Raw genomic sequence first — 24,071 nt, 5'->3', positions numbered from 1 at the left:
GGAGCCAGCCGAGGCTGGGACAGAGCAGGGCGCAAGGCTTCCCGGGGGGACTAGTGATTTGGGGAGACAGTTTAATTGGTTGGGTGCTCAACCGGAGAGTCCTTCAAGGGCCCAGCTCTCAGTAGGCAGGCGCTCTGCTCTCCACTTGGGGCACTGAAGCTGCCCCCCAAGTCACTAGTCACTTGTGACGGGTCCCCCCCATCCCTGGCCACCTAGGGACTGCTCAGTCTCTCTTTATTTAGTGGCCACGCTGCATAATTCATTCAAGTCCCCTCCCCCAACACCTAGACAGAGCAACATGCAAGTCCTATGCCCTACAACCGTCTTGCCTTTGGCCCCGGCTCAGTAGGGTCCTGGGAGGACACAAGATCGCTCTTCCTTGGGCTCGCCTTCAAGGGAGGCACAGCTACCCCGTCTCCTGTACCCTGACACAGCCTTCCTGCCTCGTCTCCGAGCAAACCCAGAACATACCTGGCCACCCCCCCGATTAGCTCCAGTTAGATCAAGACTATGGGGCTTTATCCAAAAAAGCTCCGCATAGTGCGGAGCTTTTTCCGATCGCTTTTGCGGAAGGGGCTTTGCCACCATTTGGCCCCGTCTAGATGGGGCCAAGTGGTAGAAAAGCCTCCTCTTAAGCCTTGTGAAACGAGGAATACAGGGCTCCCCGAAAGAGTGCGTTTGCTCTTCTGTGAAAAAAAGGGGATGAGCAAACACGTTCCCTGGACGCGGCGGGGTTTTTGCGGGATACCTCATTCCACCCCACCGTCCCAAGCAGCCGACACCCGGGAAACATGGAGGCTGGCCCGTCCGTCGGGCCTCCGGGCTCGGTCACAGCACCTCTGGAGACCTGGGCCAAGGATTCTGCAGGCAGAACAAAGCCACCGTGCTGGACGGGAACGTGGAGAAACACACGGAGGATCAGCCAGCCCGAGGCAGCGCAGAAAGGGGGCCGGGTGCTGATTCAGCGACCCCCTCGAGGAGGCGGCCGAGGGAAGGGGCACTGGGAGCTACGTCCTGGCTCCTGCTGTCAGGGTGAGCGCCGAATGCCTCGCGAGGGGTTTTCACCTATATTCTCACCCTTTCTGTCCACCACATTCCCGAGAAAGGCAACCCCAGAAAGCAGAAGGGGGGGTCAGAGCTCACTGGAGAGCATCCCTATGAAGAATAGGGACGTAAGGGTATGTCTACACTGCCACCCTAGTTCGAACTAGGGTGGTTAATGTAGGCATTCGAACTTGCAAATGAAGTCCGGGATTTGAATTTCCCAGGCTTCATTTGCATGTTGCCGGGCGCCGCCATTTTTAAATGTCCACTAGTTCGGACTCCGTGCCCGCGGCTACACGCGGCACGAATTAGGTAGTTCGGATTAGGCTTCCTGCTGGAAAGGGATAACAAGTGGAGTTCCGCAAGGGTCTGTTTTGGGACCCGTACTGTTCAATATCTTCATCAATGATGTAGATATTGGGATAGAGAGTACGCTTATTAAGTTTGCAGATGACACCAAACTGGGTGGGGTTGCGACTTCTTTGGAGGATAGGGACATAATTCAAAATGACCTTAGCAAGTTAGAGAAATTGTCAGAGGTAAACAGGATGAGGTTTAATAAAGAGAAATGCAAAGTGCTCCACTTAGGAAGGAACAATCAGTTCCATACATACAAGATGGGAAGCGACTGTCTAGCAAGGAGCATGGCGGAAAGGGATCTAGGGGTCATAGTGGACCACACGTTGAATATGAGTCAACAGTGTGATGCTGTTGCAAAAAAAGCAAATATGATTCTAGGTTGTATCAACAGGTGTGTTGTAAGCAAAACTCGTGAAGTCATTCTGCCGCTCTACTCTGCACTAGTTAGGCCTCAGCTGGAGTACTGTGTCCAGTTCTGGGCACCAGCATTTCAAGAAAGATGTGGAGAAATTGGAAAGGGTACAGAGAAGAGCGACAAGAATAATTAAAGGTTTAGAGAACATGACCTATGAAGCCAGGCTTCATGAACTGGGCTTGTTTAGTTTGGAAAAAAGAAGATTAAGGGGGGACATGATAGCGGTTTTCAAATATCTAAAAGGGTGTCACAAGGAGGAAGGAGAAAAATTGTTCCTCTTGGTTTCTAAGGACAGGACAAGGAGTAATGGGCTTAAAGTGCAGCAGGGGAGGTTTAGATTGGACATTAGGAAAAAATTCCTAACTGTCAGGGTGGTCAAATATTGGAATAAATTGCCAAGGGAGGTGGTGGAATCTCCCTCTCTGGAGATATTTAAGAACAGGTTAGATAGACATCTGTCAGGGATGGTGTAGATGGAGCTTGGTCCTGCCTTGAGGGCGGGGGGCTGGACTCGATGACCTCTCGAGGTCCCTTCCAGTCCTATTATTCTATGATTCCTATTCTGAACTACCGTTACTCCTCGTGGAATGAGGCGTACAGATAGTTCGGAATAGGAAGCCTAATCCGAACTACCTAGTTCGTGCCGCGTGTAGCCGCGGGCACGGAGTCTGAACTAGCGGACATTTAAAAATGGCAGCACCTGGCAACATGCAAATGAAGCACAGGAAATTCAAATGTCTACATTAACCACCCTAGTTCGAACTAGGGTGGTAGTGTAGACATACCCTAAGTGACTAATCGAATAGCAAAAGCTTATCGGAGAGTTGGCACACTAGTTGACTAGTCGCTTTCCCACCCCCTTGCTGCCTCTATCACAAAGAGGCAGCGGGTGAGGAGGGGAGGCAGAGGAAGGGGCTGGGGGGAACTGGCTTAGAAGCCGGTTCCCCCCAGCTCCAAGGGAGGGGGCAGGGGCGCAGCGGAGGCATTCCAACTGTGAAATGTACAAAAGTCCCCGCTGGGGCTCTTGTACATTCCAAAGTGGAAGCACCGCATGGACTCAGAGAGTCTCCCGCTGGCCCCAGGCTCCACGTCACCCGCGCTGGGGCTCTTGCACATTCCAAAGGCGGATCGCCGCCCGGCACTTCCGCCTCTGGAACACAGCAACTGCCCAGTGGGCTCTTGCTGCATTTCCAAGCGGAAGCGCCCTTCTCGACTAATTGACTAGTCGATGGAAATCTCATCGACTAGTTGATTAGTTGATTCATCTACTTTTAACATCCCTAATGGAGAACTCTTGTTCAAATCCCAGGGCCCGGCAGGGAACCTCCCTTGTAAATCAGCCCATGGCCGTTATCCGTGCTGGTTCCTGCAGAGAGCCGGGTGCCGCGGTCAGAGCAGGGCGAGGCAGCAGGGCGGGAAAGGTGCGTTGCCTGGGCGGGGAAGTAAAGAAGGTCCCATCCCTTGTAGAACAAGGCTTCCTAGCTCCCCCAGAATCAGCCCCACCGACAAATCACCGCACCGACTCGCTGGGGTCCTGCCCCTCGGCTCCCACTCCCTGCTCCTCTCCTGGCACTGACAGATCCATGGCGAGGTTGCTGTATTACCTGCGCAAAACTAGCCCATCCCCCTACAAGCCCCACCCTCCTGTCTCGGTGGAGGTGTTGTGAACAGTTGCCACAGCCCGACAGGGTCCCGGCCGCTCCCGTGGTAGCCCCGGGAGGTCCTGGCGACATCTCCCTGAAGAATGCTTTTGGTTTCCTCTCGAGGCACATCAATGCGCCCCCTACCCAGCCTCGCTCCTGGAGGCTCTTTGGCCCCAACGCTCGCGCCAGCCGCAGGACTCCTGAGGCAGCGCGGGCAACACGCTCGTCCGGCCCGGGGCCGCCCTAGAAACGTTTTTCTTCCAGCTGCGAGCTGATCACCAGCTCCTTGTTGCCGAAGTCCCACCAGGCGGTCATGTGGAAAGCCATGTTGGAAAGCACCACCAGGTACTCCAGGAAAGCAAAGAGGGTGTAGGCTAGGAGAGAAGGGAGGACACGCCGCGGGTTAAAGGAAGGGGCCACACAAGAGCCAGGAGGGTCTCCCAGTCCCAGTGTGAAGCCCTCCCCAAGGAAGTGAGGCCGAGGCAAGGAAAGAACTGAATGCGTGTGAGACCACGCCTCTCTCAGCGCATGACCAACCCTCCGGCACTAAGGGGCTCAGAAGCTTGGTGTCAAGATGCTCTAGAGCCGTGTTTCTTAAACTGTTCTGCAGCACACCGGTGTGCCGCGAGGCAGTCGGAGCTGTGCCGCGGACAACAACAGAGTTCAAAATGGCCACCCTTAAAGAGGCAGGCAACTTTTTTTTTCTTTTTTTTCTTTTGCTCAATAACTTTCCCTCGACCTTCTTTTTTTTTGCTCAACAAAAAATCCTTGGTGTTCCTCATAAAAAAAATTATTGTTTGGTGTTCCCGAGTCTTCAAACGTTTAAGAAACATTGCTCTAGAGGAGCCAGCCCAGCAGGGTGGGACAGGAAGCTGTTGGCTGCTGATGGCCATTCTCTCTTCATAATCTCACAGGTGTGTCTCCGCCGCCACACCTGCTGCAAAACCCAGCAACGCTGGTAGCCTTCCCAGCATGGCCAGGGCCGAATGGGAGCTGGAAACAGGTCCTATCCAGAAGGGGTCAGCAGGAGGGGGCAGACACACGCTGGCAGGGCAGCAAAGAGGAACCGGCCCCTGCTGCGTCTGCTCGAAGGCTGGGCCAGGGGGCCTGGCTAGGCCTTACCTCCAGCCACGCAATACCAGTTGTGGTGGATGTAAACGCACACGGCCAAGAGGAACGTGAGGAGGTTAAAGAGGAAGAGCAGCTGCTTCCATCTGTAGGACTTGCGCTCCTGGAAGAGACCGAGGGAACAAGGTTTGAGCCCCAAAAGCCAGGGGAGCGGAGTAGCCCCCTTCACGGCACTCACCCCCCTTTCCATATCTCCCCTGGGCGTCTCGGCTCCAGCAGGCTGAGACCACTTGTGCACCTCCCCCTCTCCCCTCACGAGGCCTCAGCCTGGACCCCCCCAGCCCTGAGCCTGCAAAGGCCAGGTTCCTCCCCCTGGAAATGGTCCTCGCCGTGCAGTCCACACTACACCCCGCCTCTGGCTGAACGGTCACAGCAGAGCTCCTCAGATGCAGGAGCACTGTCAGACAAGTGCTGCTCGTCCCTTGCCGGGCCGCCCGATCACAACAGGCTGGCCGAGCCTGAGGCTCTCCCAGAAGCCAACAGCTCGCCTACCAGCACAGAGCCAATCCTCACAACTTCAAAGGCACGAAGCAAGGCATTCCTAAGGGCTGAGCCTGGCTCTGGCACCGGCTCATTCCGGAGCCTTGGGCAAGTCACTTAAACGTCCCCCTCAGGCAGGGATAGTCCTAGGTTACTCGAAGGGCGTGTGCATGTCTATGTGCAAGTCACTGGTCTTGCAGGAAGGAATCAGGCCACTCTGCCCTCTGCTACCAGCAGCTAAAACAGCCTCTCCGTTGGCTCAAGCGTTCGGAACGTGGGTTCGAGCGCCGCGGCGGGCGCCAGGACGCAGTGGCGTGACTGCAGCACGCCTGGCAGCGAGGAGTGGAATCCTGCCACGGCTGCCCACGGACGTCACAACCCTCGCCTCCGGCTCCCGCCTGCGCTCCCCCTCCGCAGGCGGCCCGGTTCCTGCTGCGTTCTGAGCGGAGGGTTGGCTGGAACAAAGCAGGCTGGCAGCTGCTCCTCCCCCAGGGCCGTGCCCCCCTTGCTCGCCCCTGGCTGGGGAGGAGGAGGAAACCACACCAAGGAGCAAAGCTGAGGCGGATGCAGAGCCGAAGGCATTTCACAAGCAGCGCAGAGCAGGGGCGGGCTCCTCCTTCCCAGCCTGGAGCACGGCCCAGACGAGCTGAGCCAAACAGGGTCTGAGTCCCCTTGGCACAAGCATGCAGCATTGCCAGGGATTTCTGCAGCCTGACTGCTCTGGGGCCCTCTAGCTCCCCTGCAGACCCCAGTACCTGGCCAGCACACAGGGGTCCGGCCAGCCAGGCACTGAAAGGTGCGGCCACGGGACACACGGCATGGCTAGTCCTTCCCAGCCTCCTGGCTCTCAACACCCAAGAGGTGGCAGGGAGCTGAAGTCCAGAAGCAGCCAGGTCAGACAGGGCATGGGGGAGGGGGAACGCTGTCTTTCCTTGGGCAGTGAGAACTCCCCCCCCCCCCCCCAATTTCCTGTCTTCCTCCCAATACAGCTCCCTCCTCCCCCGAGATCCAGCTGCTCTCTCCTGCTCACGCTGCCCAACTATGGGGACGCAGCCCCACGGTGGCGGGCAAAGGAAAGAGGAGTCGACGCGTTATCTTGCCCGACAGCAGCAGCTCAGCTTTTCCGGCTCAGCCTGGCTGAAGGACGAAGACACGCCAGCAGCACGTGCCGGGGGGGGGGGGGGGGGGGGGAGCTGGGCGCTGGGGAGGGGCCCTGTGGCTGCACGGACCCCGGGTCTGCCAAGAAGCCTGTGCCAGGGCCATTGGATGGGGACACGCACCAGAGTCACGGACGCGCCTGATTCCTGCTTCTCCGCGGTGGGAGGGGATTTTCCTCTTTGCTGTGCTATCCAGCCCTGCAGAAACTCCGAGTCATGGGGCCTAGGAACATTCAAATCACAGCCTCAGAGTTTCCATGACCCCACCGAAAGCGCGCGCGCGTAGGTGCTGCCTGCCGCGCTCAGCACACAAACAGGTGACGCTGGGCAGGAAAACCCGCAGAGGAAGGACGGGTTTGTGGTTAATGCACCGGCTGGGGACTCAGGGGACTGGTGCTCAGCACCTTGCCCTGCCACAGACTTCCCGCATGACCTTTGGCTTGTCACAGTCTCCGTGATCTTTCCTGACCTCTCCCTTCTACTCACCCTGCCAGAGCTGAGTCGGGCTTAACTGTCCATACGACAGCGACCCCCTTGCTCCTGGGAGACAATGAGGTAACTCGTTTCTGCATCAACCTCCCCCCCCCAGCATGCATCGTCCAGGTTTAACTAGACAAGAGAGTCACGTGAAAGACACGGGGCAGAACCAGGCTCACTGCTTCTATAGCCCTCCTGTGAGCCCTTCCAAGAAAGGCAGATGGCAGAAATCCAGGTTGGCCCCCTCTGGCTGGTGCCTAGGCCTAACCATTAGGCCACACTACTTCCCACCCCTACACTCCACATGAGCTAGGCCTCCACACGCCTGTTATTTGAGGGGTGACAAATGCTCTGAAATGGGACTCATTCTGGGAAGGGGCGCGTTTCCCTCCCCCCCCCATTCCAGGCTTACTGCAGGACTCCTACCCATAGTAGCAGGGAGTTCATTGGAATGTAACCGTTGCAGAACGAGGGGGCGGGGCCAGGAGCTTCGAGTGACGGGGAAGCGTGTGAAATACCCGCGAGCAATACCGACAGCAATCTATTATGTAAAATGTCACACAGGAAAAAGCGGGTCACCAACCACCTTGTTTTCATACAGACCCTCTGGCAGCGGAAATGTGACTTTGCTGTAAGTTAACAGGAAGAACAAACAAGTGAGAGCTCATCCCTGCGCTCGTTAACTGCGCGCTCGTTAACTCGGCAGCAGCTCGCAGGTTTCCCATGGCAAACCCTGCAACCACTGCACCGCGCTTCCCCCAGCAGCACCCCAATCTTTCCCTAGCCACGGGCGGCTCTTCGGAAGATTTCAGGAGCTGTATTTAGCCTCCTGGGGGGGGTTTCTGCTTCCCAAGATGTGACACAGCCAAGCTCTGAGGGTGTGTCTACACTACATGGCTCTGGCGACAGAGCCATGTAGATTAGTTTACTAGACATACCCAAATGAAGCGGCAATGTAAATAATCGCCACTTCATTTAAATTAAAATGGCTGCCGCACTTAGCCGATCAGCTGTTTGTCGGCTCAGCGTGCTAGTCTGGACGCTCCGCGGTCAACATCAAAGGTATTTGTCGACTGCCCCGTTATGCCTCGTGGGATGAGGTTTACCAGGGCGGTCGACAAAGGGCTTTGATGTCGACCGCAGAGCGTCCAGACTAGCGCGCTGAGCCGACAAACAGCTGATCGGCTCAGCGCGGCAGCCATTTTAATTTAAATGAAGCGGCGATTATTTAAATCGCCGCTTCATTTGGGTATGTCTAGTAAACTAATCTACATGGCTCTGGTGACAGAGCCATGTAGTCTAGACACACCCTCAGAGCCAGAGCCTTAGCGCTAACGCCACTTGCCCTGCATCAAAGAAAAGATTCGTTTTAACTCCTGAGCGCTCACCCGTCAGAGAAAGGAACACCAGCTAGAATTTTCTCCAGCCAGCAGAAGTTTCTACCACCGGGACTTTAGCTGGGAGACTTTGCTAGCTTGGCAGGGTCAAGTCTGATCAGCACGGGGATGAGGGGCCATGAAGAAATGTTCGAAGGCAGCAGGAAACGGTGCCAATGACCCAAGGTCTCTCCAAGGAACAAGCCAGGCCTGCTCAGCGCAGGAGGAAAGCCGAGTCGGCGGGAGGGGCCATTTTCCCAGACGAGATGCACACCCAAAATCCCACCCGCCTGTGGTCATTAAAGCTCCCTGCTCATACAGCCCCAGGCGTTGTGAGGCCACATGGGTTAACACTCGTGAGGCGCGCCGAGAGCAGGGCCGGCACGATCCAGCCCTGCGCTGTGCGGCTCTCTCGCTCCTGTTCGCCTGATCTTCGGCACCCTCGGTCCCGGCCAAAGCGTTCGCTGATGAGCGGCGCGAGACCCTGCGTACAACGACCAGGCACGTGGAGCTGGTCTGTGACAGGGGCTTTGATTGCTCTGGAGATGCTCATCCTGCTCCAAACTCCCCCCTGGCTGCACTGAGGATCAGCAACCGACCCCATCCCCCAACATGGGCAGCTTCAGCACCCAGTTCCCCACGCTTCCCAAAGGCCCCCCACTCCTCTCGGTGGACTCCTGACCCCAGCTGGCTTCAGCCTCCCCAAGAGGCTCAGGCCAGCGCGGGAGCCGTCAGGGCACACGCTCCAAATGGCAGGAAGCGAACTTGCTCGGTCAGTCACTTCTGCTTCCCTTTCCTCCTGGCGAGACAGCAGAGAGACGTCGGGCACTTGCGCCACCGAGGTGGCTCAGGGTCCCCGAGCCGCTGTCCTCGTGCAGTGGCAGCAGGTACCGAACGCACGTCTGGCCCAGGAAACCACAGCCCAAGTATATTTAGTCCAGCAGTTTGCACGCCTTGAGCGGAGGCGCATTTCCCATGCGCTCCGGAGTTAGTCAGCAGCAAGAGAGCAGACAGCTTCCTCCCGCCCTCCCTGCAAACCGCAGCCCCTCAGCAAGCCGGCTCCCTTCCTGCGAGCACCAAGCCCCTGGGTGGGCGGGACAAGGGGAAGCCCGGCACCCTGTCGCTTTAACCTCCCAGGCTGGGGTCTTGCTCCCCTTTTCCCCCCAGTCCCCAGCTGCTGTTGCCATGGTAAAGCAGTGGGCCTTTAAGCCTCCAGACACAGTACCCTCAAGGCCTGCTCCCTTCTCACTTCCTGGCCGTTCAGGTGCTCCCCCGCCAGCCTGGGGCCTGAGGGACACACCAGCCCAAGCGACCTTGGGCCTCGGGGAACTTGCATATAAATGGGTGGTGACCCCGCCTGAGCAGATAACCAGAGAAGGGCCACACCATGAGACCACTGCTAACAACAGTATGGTTTACTCCCCCCCCCACCGCAGAGGGGGAGCAAGGTCCCGCTGCAGCACCGGCCGCCACCCTCCTCCCCACCGTGGACGGGGATATGGCCGAGGGAACTGAAATTCAGTGGTTATACTCCTGCACTAACAGCCAAACTCTTCAAGGGACCTTCTTGGAGACCCTCACCCCAGATCTCCACCTGGAAAGGTCCCTCTCATGGGAACTGTAGGGTCCTAGAAGCACTTGTCTGAAAGCTACACGGTTCAGCTCCATTTGGGTCTGCACCTCTTTCCGGTCCCCATGCGGTGATGGGGACAAAAACAGCTCCTGTGCTGAGAATTTCTGGGGGGATATTTATAGCTGGCTCGTCTCCGTGACCTGCAGCAACGCTGAAGGCTGCACTTGCTGTGTGCTGGCTGAAGGTGCAAAGCAGACCCACCCATGGGTCTGACAGATTCACAGTGCTGGCGGGCAATCCTGGAGTGCGCGTTGTGACCCTCGGTTTGCTAAATCCTTTGGGACGGGTACTATCAAAACGCCGGAGGAAGATTAACCCCGTGCATCTTGCCCCGGTCTAGTGAACTCAGAGGGCCCCTGAGAAATGCATTGTAAGCACTATAAATAATCCATCTCGCAGACATTTCTCTGCTTCTAGATCTGTACAGGTGGAGCAGCTTTCATCGAGGCCCTCTGCAAACAGGCCTTTTAGGAACTGCTTCCCCTGCTACTGAAATGCAGCCACCTCTGGGGCTGAGCTTGGCGGCTGTTGCACAGCTGCACAGTCACCCTGCCGAAGAGTCAATGAATAAAACGATCAAGAGAAAAAGCAGGAGGAAGTTGAGCTCGCCAGATGTCACTGCCGTTGGGCCAGGACGCCAGGGTTAACACATAGCAACTCTTGTGAAAAGCTTGTGCGTTTTGCTTTGGGCCTGACGCAAGGTGCCACCCCCCTTTGCAATAGATCCAATTTGAGGGGCTCCCGGGGAGGGGACAACACAGTCTGGGAGAGCTGCTGGCTTGGGTGGAGCGGCCGCAGGGCAGAGAACAATGCATAGCGGAGCTGTCTACCATCTCCCATTTATGCTGCACATGACCTTGGCCCGCAGTCCGGCTAACGGTGTCCGACTCAGTTGAAGCTGCTCAAAAAGTGCAGAGCGCGGGGACGCCAGCTGCCGGGGAAGAGGGGAAATGTGTCTGCACCGGCAGCGACAAACACCACATGCGGCTAGCAGGGCTGGCTGCGTTGCTTGTTCGTGCCTTTAGGCAGAGCCGGCCTGGGCAGGGAGGCTGCAGAGGGCGCCCAAGGCGGAACTCGGGAAAGGCAGAGGCTGGAACAGAGCCCCAGGCAGGGCTCCACAACTGGTCACTCCCCTGATCTCTCCTTTATTCAGCCCCGGCTGTCTGCACTGGCCCATGCCAGGCCTGCTCTGGCTTTTTCTGCCGGCTGTGGCGCTTTCCTTGCCAGTTGGCTCGTTACTGGCAGCCCCGTCACTGGAAACTGAACTCCAGTGGTTGGAGCCTCTACTTCCCCATTGCAAAGCCGCTCCCCAGCGCCTTCCTGCCCTTGCTCAAAGAGGGTTGCAACACGAGCCGTGAGGAGTGCAACGCTTTTGCAAGACTTCAGATTCCTGCTGGTGACATACACACACGCACCCAGCCAGCATGCAAACCCCTGCAGAACCAGGGCTGTTGTACATCACCCCCCGCACCCAGCCAGCGTGCAAACCCGCGCAGAACCAGGGGTAGTTGTATACTGCCCCTGCACCCAGCGTGCAAACCCCACAGAACCAGGGGTAGTTGTATACTGCCCCTGCACCCAGCGTGCAAACCCCACAGAACCAGGGGTAGTTGTATACTGCCCCTGCACCCAGCGTGCAAACCCCACAGAACCAGGGGTAGTTGTATACTGCCCCTGCACCCAGCGTGCAAACCCCGCAGAACCAGGGCTGCTGTACATCGTCCCCCGCACCCAGCCAGCGTGCAAACCCCCGCAGAACCAGGGGAAGTTGTATATCGTCCCCTGCACCCAGCATGCAAACCCCCGCAGAACCAGGGGTAGTTGTATATTGTCCCCTGCACCAAGCGTGCAAACCCCGCAGAACCAGGGGTAGTTGTATACTGCCCCTGCACCCAACGTGCAAACCCCCACAGAACCAGGGGTAGTTGTATACTGCCCCTGCACCCAGCGTGCAAACCCCCGCAGAACCAGGGGTAGTTGTATACTGCCCCTGCACCCAGCGTGCAAACCCCCGCAGAACCAGGGGTAGTTGTATATCGTCCCCTGCACCAAGTGTGCAAACCCCCGCAGAACCAGGGGTAGTTGTATATTGTCCCCTGCACCAAGCGTGCAAACCCCGCAGAACCGGGGTAGTTGTATACTGCCCCTGCACCCAGCGTGCAAACCCCCACAGAACCAGGGGTAGTTGTATACTGCCCCTGCACCCAGCGTGCAAACCCCCACAGAACCAGGGGTAGTTGTATACTGCCCCTGCACCCAGCGTGCAAACCCCCACAGAACCAGGGGTAGTTGTATACTGCCCCTGCACCCAGCGTGCAAACCCCCACAGAACCAGGGGTAGTTGTATACTGCCCCTGCACCCAGCGTGCAAACCCCCGCAGAACCAGGGGTAGTTGTATATCGTCCCCTGCACTAAGTGTGCAAACCCCCGCAGAACCAGGGGTAGTTGTATATCGTCCCCTGCACCAAGCGTGCAAACCCCTGCAGAACCAGGGGTGTTGTACATCTTCCCCCGCACCCAGCCAGCGTGCAAACCCGTGCAGAACCAGGGGTAGTTGTATAATGTCCCCTGCACCCAGCGTGCAACCCCCCGCAGAACCTGGGGTGTTGTACATTGTCCCCCACACCCACTCAGGGTGCAGACACTCACACCCTCCCAGCGTGCAACCCCCCGCAGAACCAGGGGTGTTGTACATCGCCCCCTGCACCCAGCGTGCGAACCCCCAGCTTGTACCAGTGGCTTGTCTCCACATTCACCATGTGGGAACCCCCTTACAGCAGGGCTGAAACTGGCCCCAGCACACGATGTGGAAGAGACCTGACTGGCCATTCCTAACCCTGCTCCATCCAGGCTGCCCGCCCCGCTGCCCCAAGCACCCATGCATAGCACCAAGGAAATGGCTTCATTTGCTGCCGGGTCTCTCTTGCCCTTCCTTCCACCTGCCTGGAGGGGAATCTCCGCCCATCTCCCAGCCCCGAGAAGCACTGTGCTGGCTTAGCAACGCCTGGCAAAGGGGGCAGGTTCCAGGTGCTGCCCCAGTAACTCGGGGCTTGCTGGGGCCTTTGCTGCCTTCTGCACGTCTCTGCTCCGTTAGCTTCTCCTCAGAAGCGCCTTCGTGGCCTGCCCTGCGCGGGGAGATGCTTCACGAACGACAGGCCCCTTCAGGGCTCTTGCCGGCGTGAAGGGAAGCGCCCCAAGAGCCAGGTCCGGACGAGAAGGTCAGGCACATCCAAATCCCAAACAAGGCACCGACATCCCCTGGGGCGGGGCGAAGCCTCCATCTCACGCCAGCTGCCTCTCCGGACGGTGCGGGAGTCAGACCCACGGGTGACGGGGGGAGAGTGTGCAGCGGGGGGCAGAGCGTAACCCAGCAGATACCAGAGGGAGCGGGGCGATCGCTCGAGCGCCTTTGGGTCGCTGCGCCGGGAAGGAGGGGTTCTAAGTGCCAGGGAAGGCTGGGCTGGGATTCTTCCTTGGAGTCCCAAATGGGCCTGCTGTGGGCACATCCAGCTCCCTCCTGTGGGGCGCGCCACATCCTTCCCTCCCACACACTGCTGCTAACTGGGTCTGCTTCCCCTCCTGGCGCCAGCCTGCTGGGTCCTACCTGCTCCTCTGGCCCAAATCATTGGCTCTGGCCCAGAAACTGGCCTCTGCAGGCCCTTGGGGTGGGGAAGCCCGACTGTGGCCCCCAGTGTGCCCGGAGAGGCAGCTCTAGATGCCTGGGTTTTCCCCCCAGAGCCTCCCACGGTCTGAATTTCCTACCAGATCAGCAGTTGCCGCCCCAACTTCTCTCTAATCAGTGCTGAGACTGGCAGTTCCAGACTGCGAACCGCTCGCTCGGCTCAGCCGGGAACGGGGGAGGATGTGGCAACACCGACTGGCTCTCCGGCCACCCTGAGCCCTCCCACCCCTGCCAAGTATCCTGCAAGAGACGGGCCAAGTCCCAGGTTCTAAGCCTTGGGCTGGCTCCGTGCGGTCAGCCGAGATTGGCAGAGAGACCCCAGCGTGCACCCCACCCGCAGTCTAGGCCGCGCCGAACCGAGCACCTTGCTCCGGGGAGCCAGGCAAAGGAAGTGCCGGACGGTCGCCCAGTCCAGCATGGGCCATGGAGCGGATTCCTGCCCCAGGACATCATGGGGTGCCCAAGCATAAGATGCCACCTGCTGGCAAACTTGTAGAGCATCCAGCTCAGGCTCGGGAGATCTGGAGAGCCAGGAACTTATTTAGGGTCCCGTTGGCAAAGGCTGGAGTAGGGGGTCGTGGTTCTGTCAAAAATCAGGGTCATCCCAGGAAAACACACCAGGCAGAACCCCGCCCCAAGATTCGCAGTGCTCATGCCAGCTGAGAGACTATGACTGGGCTCACTGGTGCGACAGCACCCCCTGATGCTCTTGGGTGGTGCTGCAATGCCTGTCCTCAGTTTTCCTTCTCCCCAGAGCTCCTCAATACACGATCAAGGCCTGTCAGGGGACTAGATTGTTCCTATGGAGCAATCAAAAAACAACCTCTCTCTGCTCAGCTCAACACAGCCTCTGAGGCTGCTCCCTTGCTTGCCCACCCCCAAAAATCTGCCAGGCTGATCCTTGAAGGCTCATCAGCCTGCTTCTCTCGAAGCCTGGCCAGCCCTCCCTCTTGGGCTGAGTTCTCAACTCTGCTTCCTAGCTGCCTCCTTCCCAGTTGAGACCAATGAGGATCCCTAAATCTCCTGCCCTTGTCACTAGCCCCGGGCAGGGCTGAGCCCCGCTTGCCTCCAGGGGCCAGCCAGCCAGGGCCAAGGCCGTCTCGTAGCCAGAGCGCAAACAGATCAGCCTGGTGCCGATTATGCCCAGTTCTGCACCGGCGGGAGGGTCCTGCACAGCTGCCAGCAGTTCCCACCGCTACGCGGGAACTACAACCTTGCCCGGTTCATTTCAGACCCACAGGACGGGAGAGAAAGACCCAGGTGCGAACATGCTGCCTCGCTCTCCGAGTGACAGCGCCACCTCCTGACACGCAGCGTGACCAGCAGCCAGCTGCTCTCGGGGAGAGGAGATATGCGGGCGAGGCTGGTGCTTAACGCAGGAGATCCACATTCAAACTCCGGCTCGAGGGGACTTTGAGCAAGCTGCTTAGCCTCCCCGAGCCATCAGCTGGGCTGCGAAAAGGAGACTTTTCTACCTCTGCAGGGAGCAGTGAGGCTGAACCGGCAGCCTCTGCAAAGTGCCCTGAGATGCTGGAGTGAGACAGGACAGGAGAGCCCTCTCTGCAAACTGTGCAGCCACCCCCTGGGCATCCCACCCAACCCCGAAGGGTGACGCCAGCTCCCCTAGGCCGCAGAACTGCTTCCCAGAGAGGAAGAGGAAGTCGCGTCCGTGAGAGCGAGTCCCTGCTCGCAGGCTGGCAGCGTGCTCAGCCCTCCCTCCCTGTGTCTGACGGACACGCTAGGAGCAGGCCTAGGCAGCCAAGTGCCCAAAGCACCCGGGCGCTCTGCCAAAGGGGGACAAAGGGAAAGACGACGAGACGGCGGGACGGGGTGGGAATCCCAGGGGCTGATGCTTTTACTCTTGCTCTGCTTTCCGCAGCAATTCATTGCTCCCCAAGCCGCCATGGGCAACCCCCGGGGCACCGGGGATACACCCCAGGGTTTGGTTCATGCCCCCTTCCCAGAACACGCTCCTGCCCCGCTTGGGCTGCAGAAGGCAGTTTGACTGAGCACAGCTCCGGCGGCGCCGAGTCAAAGATCACAGGCCTTTCCCCTCCTCTCTACCTGCCACTGGGGCTTCCCCTGGGGAACCAAGGCAAGAGAGTCTCCAGTCTTTGAGTTAAGGAGCCCTGGGACTGGGTTGGGAGACAATTCCACCCCGGCCACCTCCCTCTCTTCCCGCACCCAGCCCTGCCTGTGCAAAGTCCCTGCCTTCCCTGGGAAGTCCCCACAGGAGAGAACTGCAGGATCCTCACCCGCTTTAGAGCGACCTCCCCCCCCTTCTGGACCTGGCGGCATCTGAGACAGCCAGAAGGCTCCCAACAGGGCGCCTTGCCCACCGTGGGGCACCTTTGCCGAGGCCGGTGTGGGTCCGGGAGTGCGTGAGCTAGACCGGCAGAGGCTCTGGCCTGACCTGCCTTCCCCACCTGGAAACGGGCCCCCAAGAAATCCCCAACCACAATTGGAGAAGCCCAGGGCTGGCAGGGACTCGGGAGCTCTTCCCCTCCAGTGGTTCCCAACCTCGGGGGGCTCAGGACCCCTCGCCACCCACTCAACAGCCGCCCCGCAAAGAGCATCTGGCTCACGGAGCACTTCGTTCCCATGCCAGGGAACATACCCACAGAGTCTGTCCAGTGTGCAGGGAAGTGGACTGAGTTACGTGTCCTGTGTTTAATTGCTGTACGACCCCCGTGCCTCAGTTTCCTGGCTTAGAAAATGGGACTAGCCCCCCTTGCAGGGTGCTGAGCGGATTACTCCCAGCTCTTGGGAACCGCAGTGCTAAGTATGATTAGGTAGAAAATCCAATCTGGCTAATACTGCCCTCTGCTGGTGAGTGTTAATAACAAATTCCCTTCCAGTTTGCTGCAAGACCAGAGGTCTTCCTTCACTCTTCCACAACACAGGAGCACAAGGCACCCAGGAAACCAGAGTCCAGATTCCAAGGCAGGCACACCGCAGGCCCAGCAGGTAAGGTCGGGGAAAGCCATGTCACAGAAAGGCCTTAGCCAGCTACTGTTTTCAGTTCCCAATCTAACCCTGGAACATGTCTCAGGGGAAGCAAACCGGAAATCTAAGTCTTCAGACCGGCCCACGTTTGCATTAACGCCCAGTTTGTTTCCATGTTTTCCTGGGAACATCTTTCTTTGTGGTCGGGTCACCTCCTACAGTGGCTCCGACGTGCTGGCTGGCTGTGGCACGTTCATGCGCATGAGAGACAGACACAAAGCCCTTCACCTCCAGCGCCGCACCCCCAGCCCACCGAAGCGAAGAACAGTGACAGTAGAGAAAGGAAGCTTACTGTACCTCGGGACTTACTGTGTGTTTCTTAGTCATACGCCACAGAACGCAGGTCAGGAGCATGTGAAGCAGGGCCGAGGTGATAAAGAGAATGAAGGCGTTTTCGTGGATTGCTGCATCGACAAAACAGGTTTCCCGTTAATGCTGAGCATGGAAATAAGCCAAAGGGAGCTGCCCGAGGGATGCTGGGGAGGCCACGGAAAGGTGAAGCCCGCATGCATTACAAGGGCCAGGCCACTGCGGGAAGGCTTGGAGGAGCTGGGTCAGTATTAGGGATGTTAAAAAGCAGGTAACTGGGTTACCATGTAACCATTGAAAATTTCAGCAGTTACAGATGGGGAAACTGAGGCACAGAGAAGTTTGGTCACTTCTCCAGTAAGCCGTGGATGGAACTAGGCAGAGAACCCTGGACTCTGCGCACCCAGCTCCTTGAGCTAACCGCCAGGCAGCAGACAGCAAGCAGTCATGACTCTTGCGAATCAAAGCGAGGATCTCTCTGGGTCACTGTCAGCACATGGATTCCGAGGCAGGATGGAAACATAACCCTGACTGACCCCTTTCAGAAACGCTGCCGGTTCGAGCAGCGGCACTGCAGGCGTTTTCACACACCCTCCTCAGCAAAGCCCCGGGGATTTAATAACATAAGTGGTTCAAATTAAGACAAAAAAAACCCAATCCTTTCCCTAGGGATGTCAATGGGTAGTTGAGTACACGATTAACCGATAAGCCTGGGTTTTTCCGTTAATCTTACTGACTATTCGCACCCCCCTCCTTGCTGCCTCTGTATCAGGAGCACCAGATCTGCAGAGCTGCCTGCCCCTCCCACGCCACGCTGCTGCCTCTGATAGAGAGGCAGCAATGTGGAGGGTGAGGGAGGTGGGGAGGAGATGGTACATGTAGGAAGCCGGCTTTCAGGTCAGCTCCCCGTGCATATTGGCTCACGCAAGCTGCTTGCCCCATCCCCTGAGCTGCTGCCTTTCTATCACAGGCAGCAGTGTGGGGGGGTGGGGAGTCAATGCGCGTGGAGAACCGTCTTTTAAGATACAGAAGCAGCAGGGCGGAGTGGCAGGGGCCTCCCCAGGAATGGGGCCAGGAGCGCACTGGCAGCCGGCCCTGCCCCTGGGGATTATTGAATAGTCGTGTATCTGATAATATTGTATGTGGTTATACGACTATTCCCTACCTTTCCTCACAAACCCACCAAGCAGCACCCGCAGGCTTGCACGTACAACCCTGCAACACCAGAGGCATGTGGCTGTCTCATTCCAGGATAAAAGAAGCCCGGCCGGGCCTGGGGTGCGTGTTTATAAACTGCAAATTCATGGTGAAAAATAACCTTGGAGATCCCTTGCCGGACACGATCCAACAACACCTGCTTTCATTTCAGTAGGAACCAGGGAGCCGGTGAATGCTAAGGACAGCCCATCATGACGGGGGCTGGGAGAACTAGTAAGAAGTTCAGTTTGTGCTGGGAACACAGAGGCCAAGACGCCCCCAGGTCTCCCAGGCCCATACTCACAGTGCCCTCTGGGGAAAGCCACAGCGGCATAAGATTTGCGGGGAATGTGTGGCCCAGGGCTCTGCAGCACACAGAGACAGGCCGCCCTCGAGGGACGCTCGAGCCTGCTGGGAAGGTTGCTGGTGGCATGTGCAGCCGCACGGAAGCTTCAACGAAGCAAACCATCACTGCACTTCGAGGCCCCAGAACCCCACCTCGGAGTCACTGTCACGTCCGCCAGCCCCAGGGCCGCGAGGTCTAGACTCTCGCACACTCGGCCACACCTTTATGTGGCTAGTCACTTCTGCGCCCGCTTGCCCCAGGAGAAGGGCACATTGGAGAAGAGCAGGGAGAGGAACATGCTGACTCGCTCTCGCTCCTTTATCCTTTCTCAGCCCCTTTTTCCCAAACTTGGCACATCCCTACTCCCTGTTTCAGGAACATGCCAGCTTTGCAGGGCTTCAGGGCTGTAACATCTCGGTTACTCGGTGAACTGGTTAAATGTCAGGCTAGCCAACCTTTAACCAGTTAGCTGACTAAAAGCGAGATGCGGCTCTAACTGGAGCAGCGCCCAGTCTTCGGGGCTCCCACCCCAGCCCTGTTCTGGGGCTGACTGCTGGCTCCCGGCTCCCGCGCTGGAGCTGCACCAGCTCCTAGCTATTGCCAGAGTGCCCGGGCTCCCCACAGACATTGGAGCAACCCTTACCTGCTGGACACTTAGGCCCACTGCAGACAGTGGCTGCTCCAGATGAGAGCAGCCCCTGGCTGTAGTGGGCCCCCTTCACACAGCAGGCGGGGAGCTGCCTCAACCCCCACCGCTTAACCAGTTAACCCTAAAAAGCTTCCCCCTGCCCTTGGAAGAGCGGCACAGTGAACAGGGCTAGCTTGACAAGCCCTTTTGTGATGGACCGGGCCAGGTCTGGGCACCGCTGAGGGTGAATTGCTCAAAACCAGGGCTGCTTACAGCCCCTGACTGGAGACCTTTCCCAAACAGGCCACAAACCAGTGACTCAGAGCGCGTCAGCAGGAAGCCTCACAAGCAAAATGCAACCAGTCAGGGCATAATGGCTGCCAGCATTTGAAACACAGATAGGTCACTTGACCATGTGACCCGCTCTGGCTTGGGAGATACCAGGGAGATATAAAAATGCCATGAGGTGGTTTCCATCTGGTCTTCAATTCTGCTGCTGATCCCAGATGCAGCCTTGTGAGGGACAGAGCCGGGGAAGGATTGCTGACCCATCCTGACAAAGGATGCACACCAGAGACTTTTAAGATAGCAGTTTGTAACATCTCTGCTGAGAACCTGCATCAAGAACTGGGTGATTGGTGCATCTAATGTATTCTCCTTAATAACCTTACTCTCAATCTTTTCTTTCTTGTATTAATAAACTTTTAGATTTTAGATTCCAAAGGACTGGCCCAGCGTGCTCTTGTGGGTAAGATCCAAAGTGTAAATTGACCGGGGATCTGTGGCTGGTTCTTTTGGACCAGGAGAACCCGTTCGGGGTAGGTGAGATCGGGTTCTATAACCCCTCACCTGTGTGTTAGGCCCAGGACTGATTGTGGCACAGGGAGAGCTGGGGTGTGTGATGGGTTTTGCTCGTGAGGCTTCCTGCTGGCTGGATTGGCAGCTGGAACGCTCGGTGTGACTGGTTGGTGACCTGTTTGGGAAAGGTCGCCTATTTAGGGCTGTAAGCAGCCCTGGTTTTGAGCAATTCGCCCTGAGCAGACGCCCTTAGCGGTGCCCAGACCTGGCCCGGTCTGTCACACCTTTCTCCAGAGACCAGGAGCTGCAGCCATGCAAGCTTTCTCCTTCTCCTGGAGGCAACCCGGCCTGGGCGGGATGCCTGCCGGCTTGAGAGGGAGGTTAGTTCGGGACTTGGCTCTCTGCAAGAGGCTTCCAGCAACAGGGCTACCTGGGCTAGATTCAGACTCATGAGCTAGAGAGGCCATAAATGGGGTCACTGCAATACTTCAGCAGTTGGCTCGCAAATGGCAGCACAAATCTAGCTCCAATGTCCTTCCCCAGACCTGCGCAGCTCTGTGTAGCTCCAACGCTTGCATCTTCCACCAGCAAGAGTTGGTCCAGTAAAAGCTATTACCTCACCCACTCTGCGTCTCTCGTCTCCGCGACCAACCCGCTGCAACACTGCAAACAATCTGCCGGTGCGACAGAGGGCCATCTCCTGCAATGCCCTGGCCAAACCGCACTGAATGAAGTTTCAGTGGCTTAGCAGTTCGTTGTATTAAAAACGGGCAAATATTTGTGTCGTATTGTGAGAGTAAGTAACGTCTCTAGGGAGGAGACCTGACAATGTATCCTGGGACGCTTCAGAGGAAAAACTGAAAAGATGTGAGGCTTGAAATTGGGAGCTGAGACCCTCCATGGACAGGGGCTACTGCTGGAGCAGCCTCTGTTCCTGGCCAGCCCAGCCTGCCATGGACAGGGGCTACTGAGCAGTCCTGGCTCACGCTGGGTCTCGGACCACTGAGGCTCTGCATTTTAAATGTATTAAGAAGCAGGGCAGCTCTTACTACATTTAAAATGCTGAACTGCAGGGGGGGTAGCTCCTGGACCTGGCATGAGCCAGGACAGAGCACCTTCTCTTACCGATTAATTGTGTAGTCGATACAAATTGTGTCGACTACACAATTAGCCAATTACCCACCTCTTAACATCCTTATTTAGGAGCTTAAAGGGCACTAACGCTCCCATTCTGCTGACCTGTTTCTCCTGAACAACAACAGAGGGTGGCATAATAAGAAGTTGTCTTTGCACACAACTCCTCAACACCAAGCCAGGGCCCAGTTGCCCTGTTCTACCACCTGAACCTGCTGGGAAAAACCGGCACCACTGAAACCCCTAAGGAACATCCCATTGAGTTTGGTGAGCGTGGGTTGCCTCTCCAACATGTATTACCACCGTATTACTCCCCATTGCACCGGCTGTTACGGCCAAGTGCCAACCCCTCACCCAGCCTTCCTGACAATTGCGCCAGCCACCAAGGATGGGCCCTCGTCACCATCATCAAGTCACGCTCCATCCCGATCTGACTTCCAGAAGGACAGCTGCTCTCTGCCTCCACGGCTCTGCTCACCTCGCTGAGAGCCACTGCACCATCCGAGGATTTTATTTGGAAATGTGCCTGTACAGAAACGACTCCTTCTTCCCATCTGCACTCGGTGAAACCCGCCTTCTCGTCCACCTGCTTCCCCTGCTGTATGCAGGCAGCCGGCCACAGCACCTCTCATTCCAGACTGGGTTCCCCGCCACCTTCCCACACCTAGCCACTTGCACCTGTTGGCCCAGTTGGAAACAGTGGGCTGTTTTCATTCCGGGCGGAACTCCACTGAAGTCAACAGCATTACACCGGGGATGAACAGGGCCCACTGGGTTATCACAGGAGTAACCGAGGCCTGAATTTGACTTGCAGAATCTTTATTACTGGTGCAGAACAAGCAAGTCAGAAAGAACTCAGATCCCAGGCTGGCTGTCAGAAAAATTGACACAAACACTAGACACAAAGGCTAAAGCTGCCAGCCCTCTAGGACTGGACTGGCGTTTCCAGGAATTAAAGATTAAGCATGAATTAAAAACTGTGTCATGCGTTCAAATCTCCAGGAATACACCCAACCAAAACTGGCAACTCTAATAAAGAGCCATTGTGCCATTCTTACAGGGCTGTTGACTACACTAGTCGGTCTCTGCACCTTAAAATTAAACCATGGCTAACCACGGTGAGTTAGACCAACATTTTCACACGTGGAAAGAGATGGGAGAAGCGCAGCTCCAAGCCTTCCATGTACGCATAGACACACATACACACATACCCACGCACATGCACACACACAGGCTGCAGGTGGCTTTAACATAAAACAAAACACAACTTCATGAGACAACACACAGGAAATTATCAGAGAGAAAGCTATAAGCAAGTAGAGAAGGAATCAGCATAGAAGACAGAATCTACCTGAACTGAGGTGAGAATGGGTCATTTTACTTTCAAAAGTTTCTTATTGTAATGGGGCAAAGTGGCAAAAATGGGGAACAAGATCTGAGCGCACACTTGTGACTGAAGAAATCCTAAATTCTAATCTCATCTTAACTCCCTGTGCGATCTTGGCCATGTCGCACCCTTACCATGATGATCAACTAGTTAACTTACAAGTCCCTGGTATTTTCATTAATACAGGGGGGCTCTAATTTTCACAGAACATGTGCATTTTTATTTACTCCTCGACGCGCGATCTCAAAAATAAGCACTTAAAAAAAATGGGACCCAAGACTGCAGAACCCCAACTGTTACAACCCAGAGAATCAGAACAGCACGCAGTAGCAACCTACCATAGTTTTCTGAGGAAGACACGTAGGTCAGCAAAAGGAGAGCAACGTTTTCGAGCACATTGAGGATGAAGTTGATGTGGCACAGCCGCGGGTAGCGAGGGTGCGGGCAGTGGCAGCTGTGGTAGTGGTTCCAGTATGCAATGGCCACCAGGAAGCGAGGCGCCGAGTGGAGGCCAATGCAGAAACGCCAGACGTAGCGCTGAGGTGTCTCGCCGCCGATTGCGGCACTGACAGAGGGCAGGTAATTGGGGACCTGGGAGGAAAATGACAGTTTGGGGAAGAGGCACTGGGACTGTGTATTAGAATCGCATTTCCAGCTTTCTACGATGCCGGAGTGCTTAACAAGGGCAAAGTCTTTTTCTAGCTCACAGATCAGGAAACTGAGGCTACATGTACACTACAGCGGGGATCAATGCGGTGAGATCAACCCACTAGTAGTTGATTTAGTGGGTCTAGTGGAGACCCGCCAAATCGACTGCAGATTGCTCTGCAGTCAACCCCTGTATTCTACCTACTATGAGAAAAGTAAGGCAGGTCGATGGGAGTGTTTCTTCCATTAACCCCCTGCAATGTAGACCATGCAGTAATTTGACCTAAGGTACAGTGACTCCAGACACGTTATTCACATAGCTGCAATTGCATGCCTTAGGTCAAATTTTTGCGGTATTGGAGACATAGGCTGAGGAACAGAGGAGAGTAATTGGTTCAAATTTAAACAGCAAATGAACAGAGAAGCCAGGAATAAAACACAATACTTCTGATGCTCCGGTCTCCTACTCTACTCACTAGATAACACTGCCCTTCTCTGAGAAATCACATATTTAACAGATTTTGCTTTTGGGGTCTAGTGAGTCTCTTTAAGGTCTCCACCAAGCTGCAGACACATACACCGCAGTGAGTGGCTGTCGTTTCCATGAAGTGGAACAGCAGAGACCAGATCACGCAGAAAAGGAATCCAAACAGCGGGCAACACACGGTCCCAATAGCCAGGGTGGTAAAGCGGAGCTGGAAGAGGATCCCATCTCGATCCAGAGGCAACGGCACCTGAAACATGTTGCTGGACCTGAAAGCAAGAAGCAACTATTTGAAGACTGTCCCTCCTCTTACTGCAACATTCACCTCCAAGAGCACTTCAGCAGGTAAAATGCATATAACTGCAACAGGTTGTTAGCCAATACATATGGGTTATGTACTGGGACACTGAGCCAGTGACGATTAAACTACCATACTAAAGTGATCCAGATCAGCCTTTAAGAAAATATTAGAGATGTAATGAAAGTGTAAAGATGACCATTTCCTGTAGATAATGATCAAATTATTCAGTCCACTTATAAGTGGACTGAATAATTTGAAATGCAAACCATACGGTCAGGAAATAAAAAGTAAACACTAATTGTATTTGTGCTTACCTATATGTTAGGAGTTCAACAGTGTGATCTAATCAGCACACAGATGCTAGGAGTCAGTTCCTGTCTGTAATATTTCATTATTATATACTATTGGTTCAGAGATCAAAAGGGAATATTAGCAAG

The 24,071-nt window shown here is 56.2% G+C and overlaps 1 protein-coding gene across 7 annotated transcripts in view; it reads right to left on the bottom strand.

The window, feature by feature from the left end:
• The window catches only part of PGAP2 (post-GPI attachment to proteins 2), a 61,027-nt gene that overhangs the window by 29,303 nt on the left and 7,653 nt on the right, over positions 1 to 24,071 (bottom strand). For 2 of the 7 annotated variants that reach the window (XM_089775817.1, XM_075919684.2), the window contains exons 3-7: positions 23,428 to 23,602; positions 22,540 to 22,792; positions 16,700 to 16,806; positions 4,585 to 4,693; positions 2,111 to 3,836 (exon numbers count right to left, since the gene is read on the bottom strand). In XM_089775817.1, the coding sequence (XP_089631943.1) occupies positions 3,706 to 3,836; positions 4,585 to 4,693; positions 16,700 to 16,806; positions 22,540 to 22,792; positions 23,428 to 23,592 (765 nt within the window). In that variant the 5' untranslated portion in view covers positions 23,593 to 23,602 and the 3' untranslated portion in view covers positions 2,111 to 3,705. Of the gene's footprint in view, positions 1 to 2,109; positions 3,837 to 4,584; positions 4,694 to 16,699; positions 16,807 to 22,539; positions 22,793 to 23,427; positions 23,603 to 23,948; positions 24,023 to 24,071 lie in introns of those variants that run through there. The other 5 variants (XR_016348581.1, XM_089775819.1, XM_075919686.2 and 2 more) reach the window with 4 other exon arrangements.

This window comes from Pelodiscus sinensis, chromosome 1 (genome assembly GCF_052426305.1).
Source record: "Pelodiscus sinensis isolate ZL-2025 chromosome 1, ASM5242630v1, whole genome shotgun sequence".
NCBI lineage: Eukaryota > Metazoa > Chordata > Testudines > Trionychidae > Pelodiscus > Pelodiscus sinensis.
Note: the sequence above shows the minus strand (reverse complement) of the source record. Positions and strands in the feature narration are given on the sequence as shown.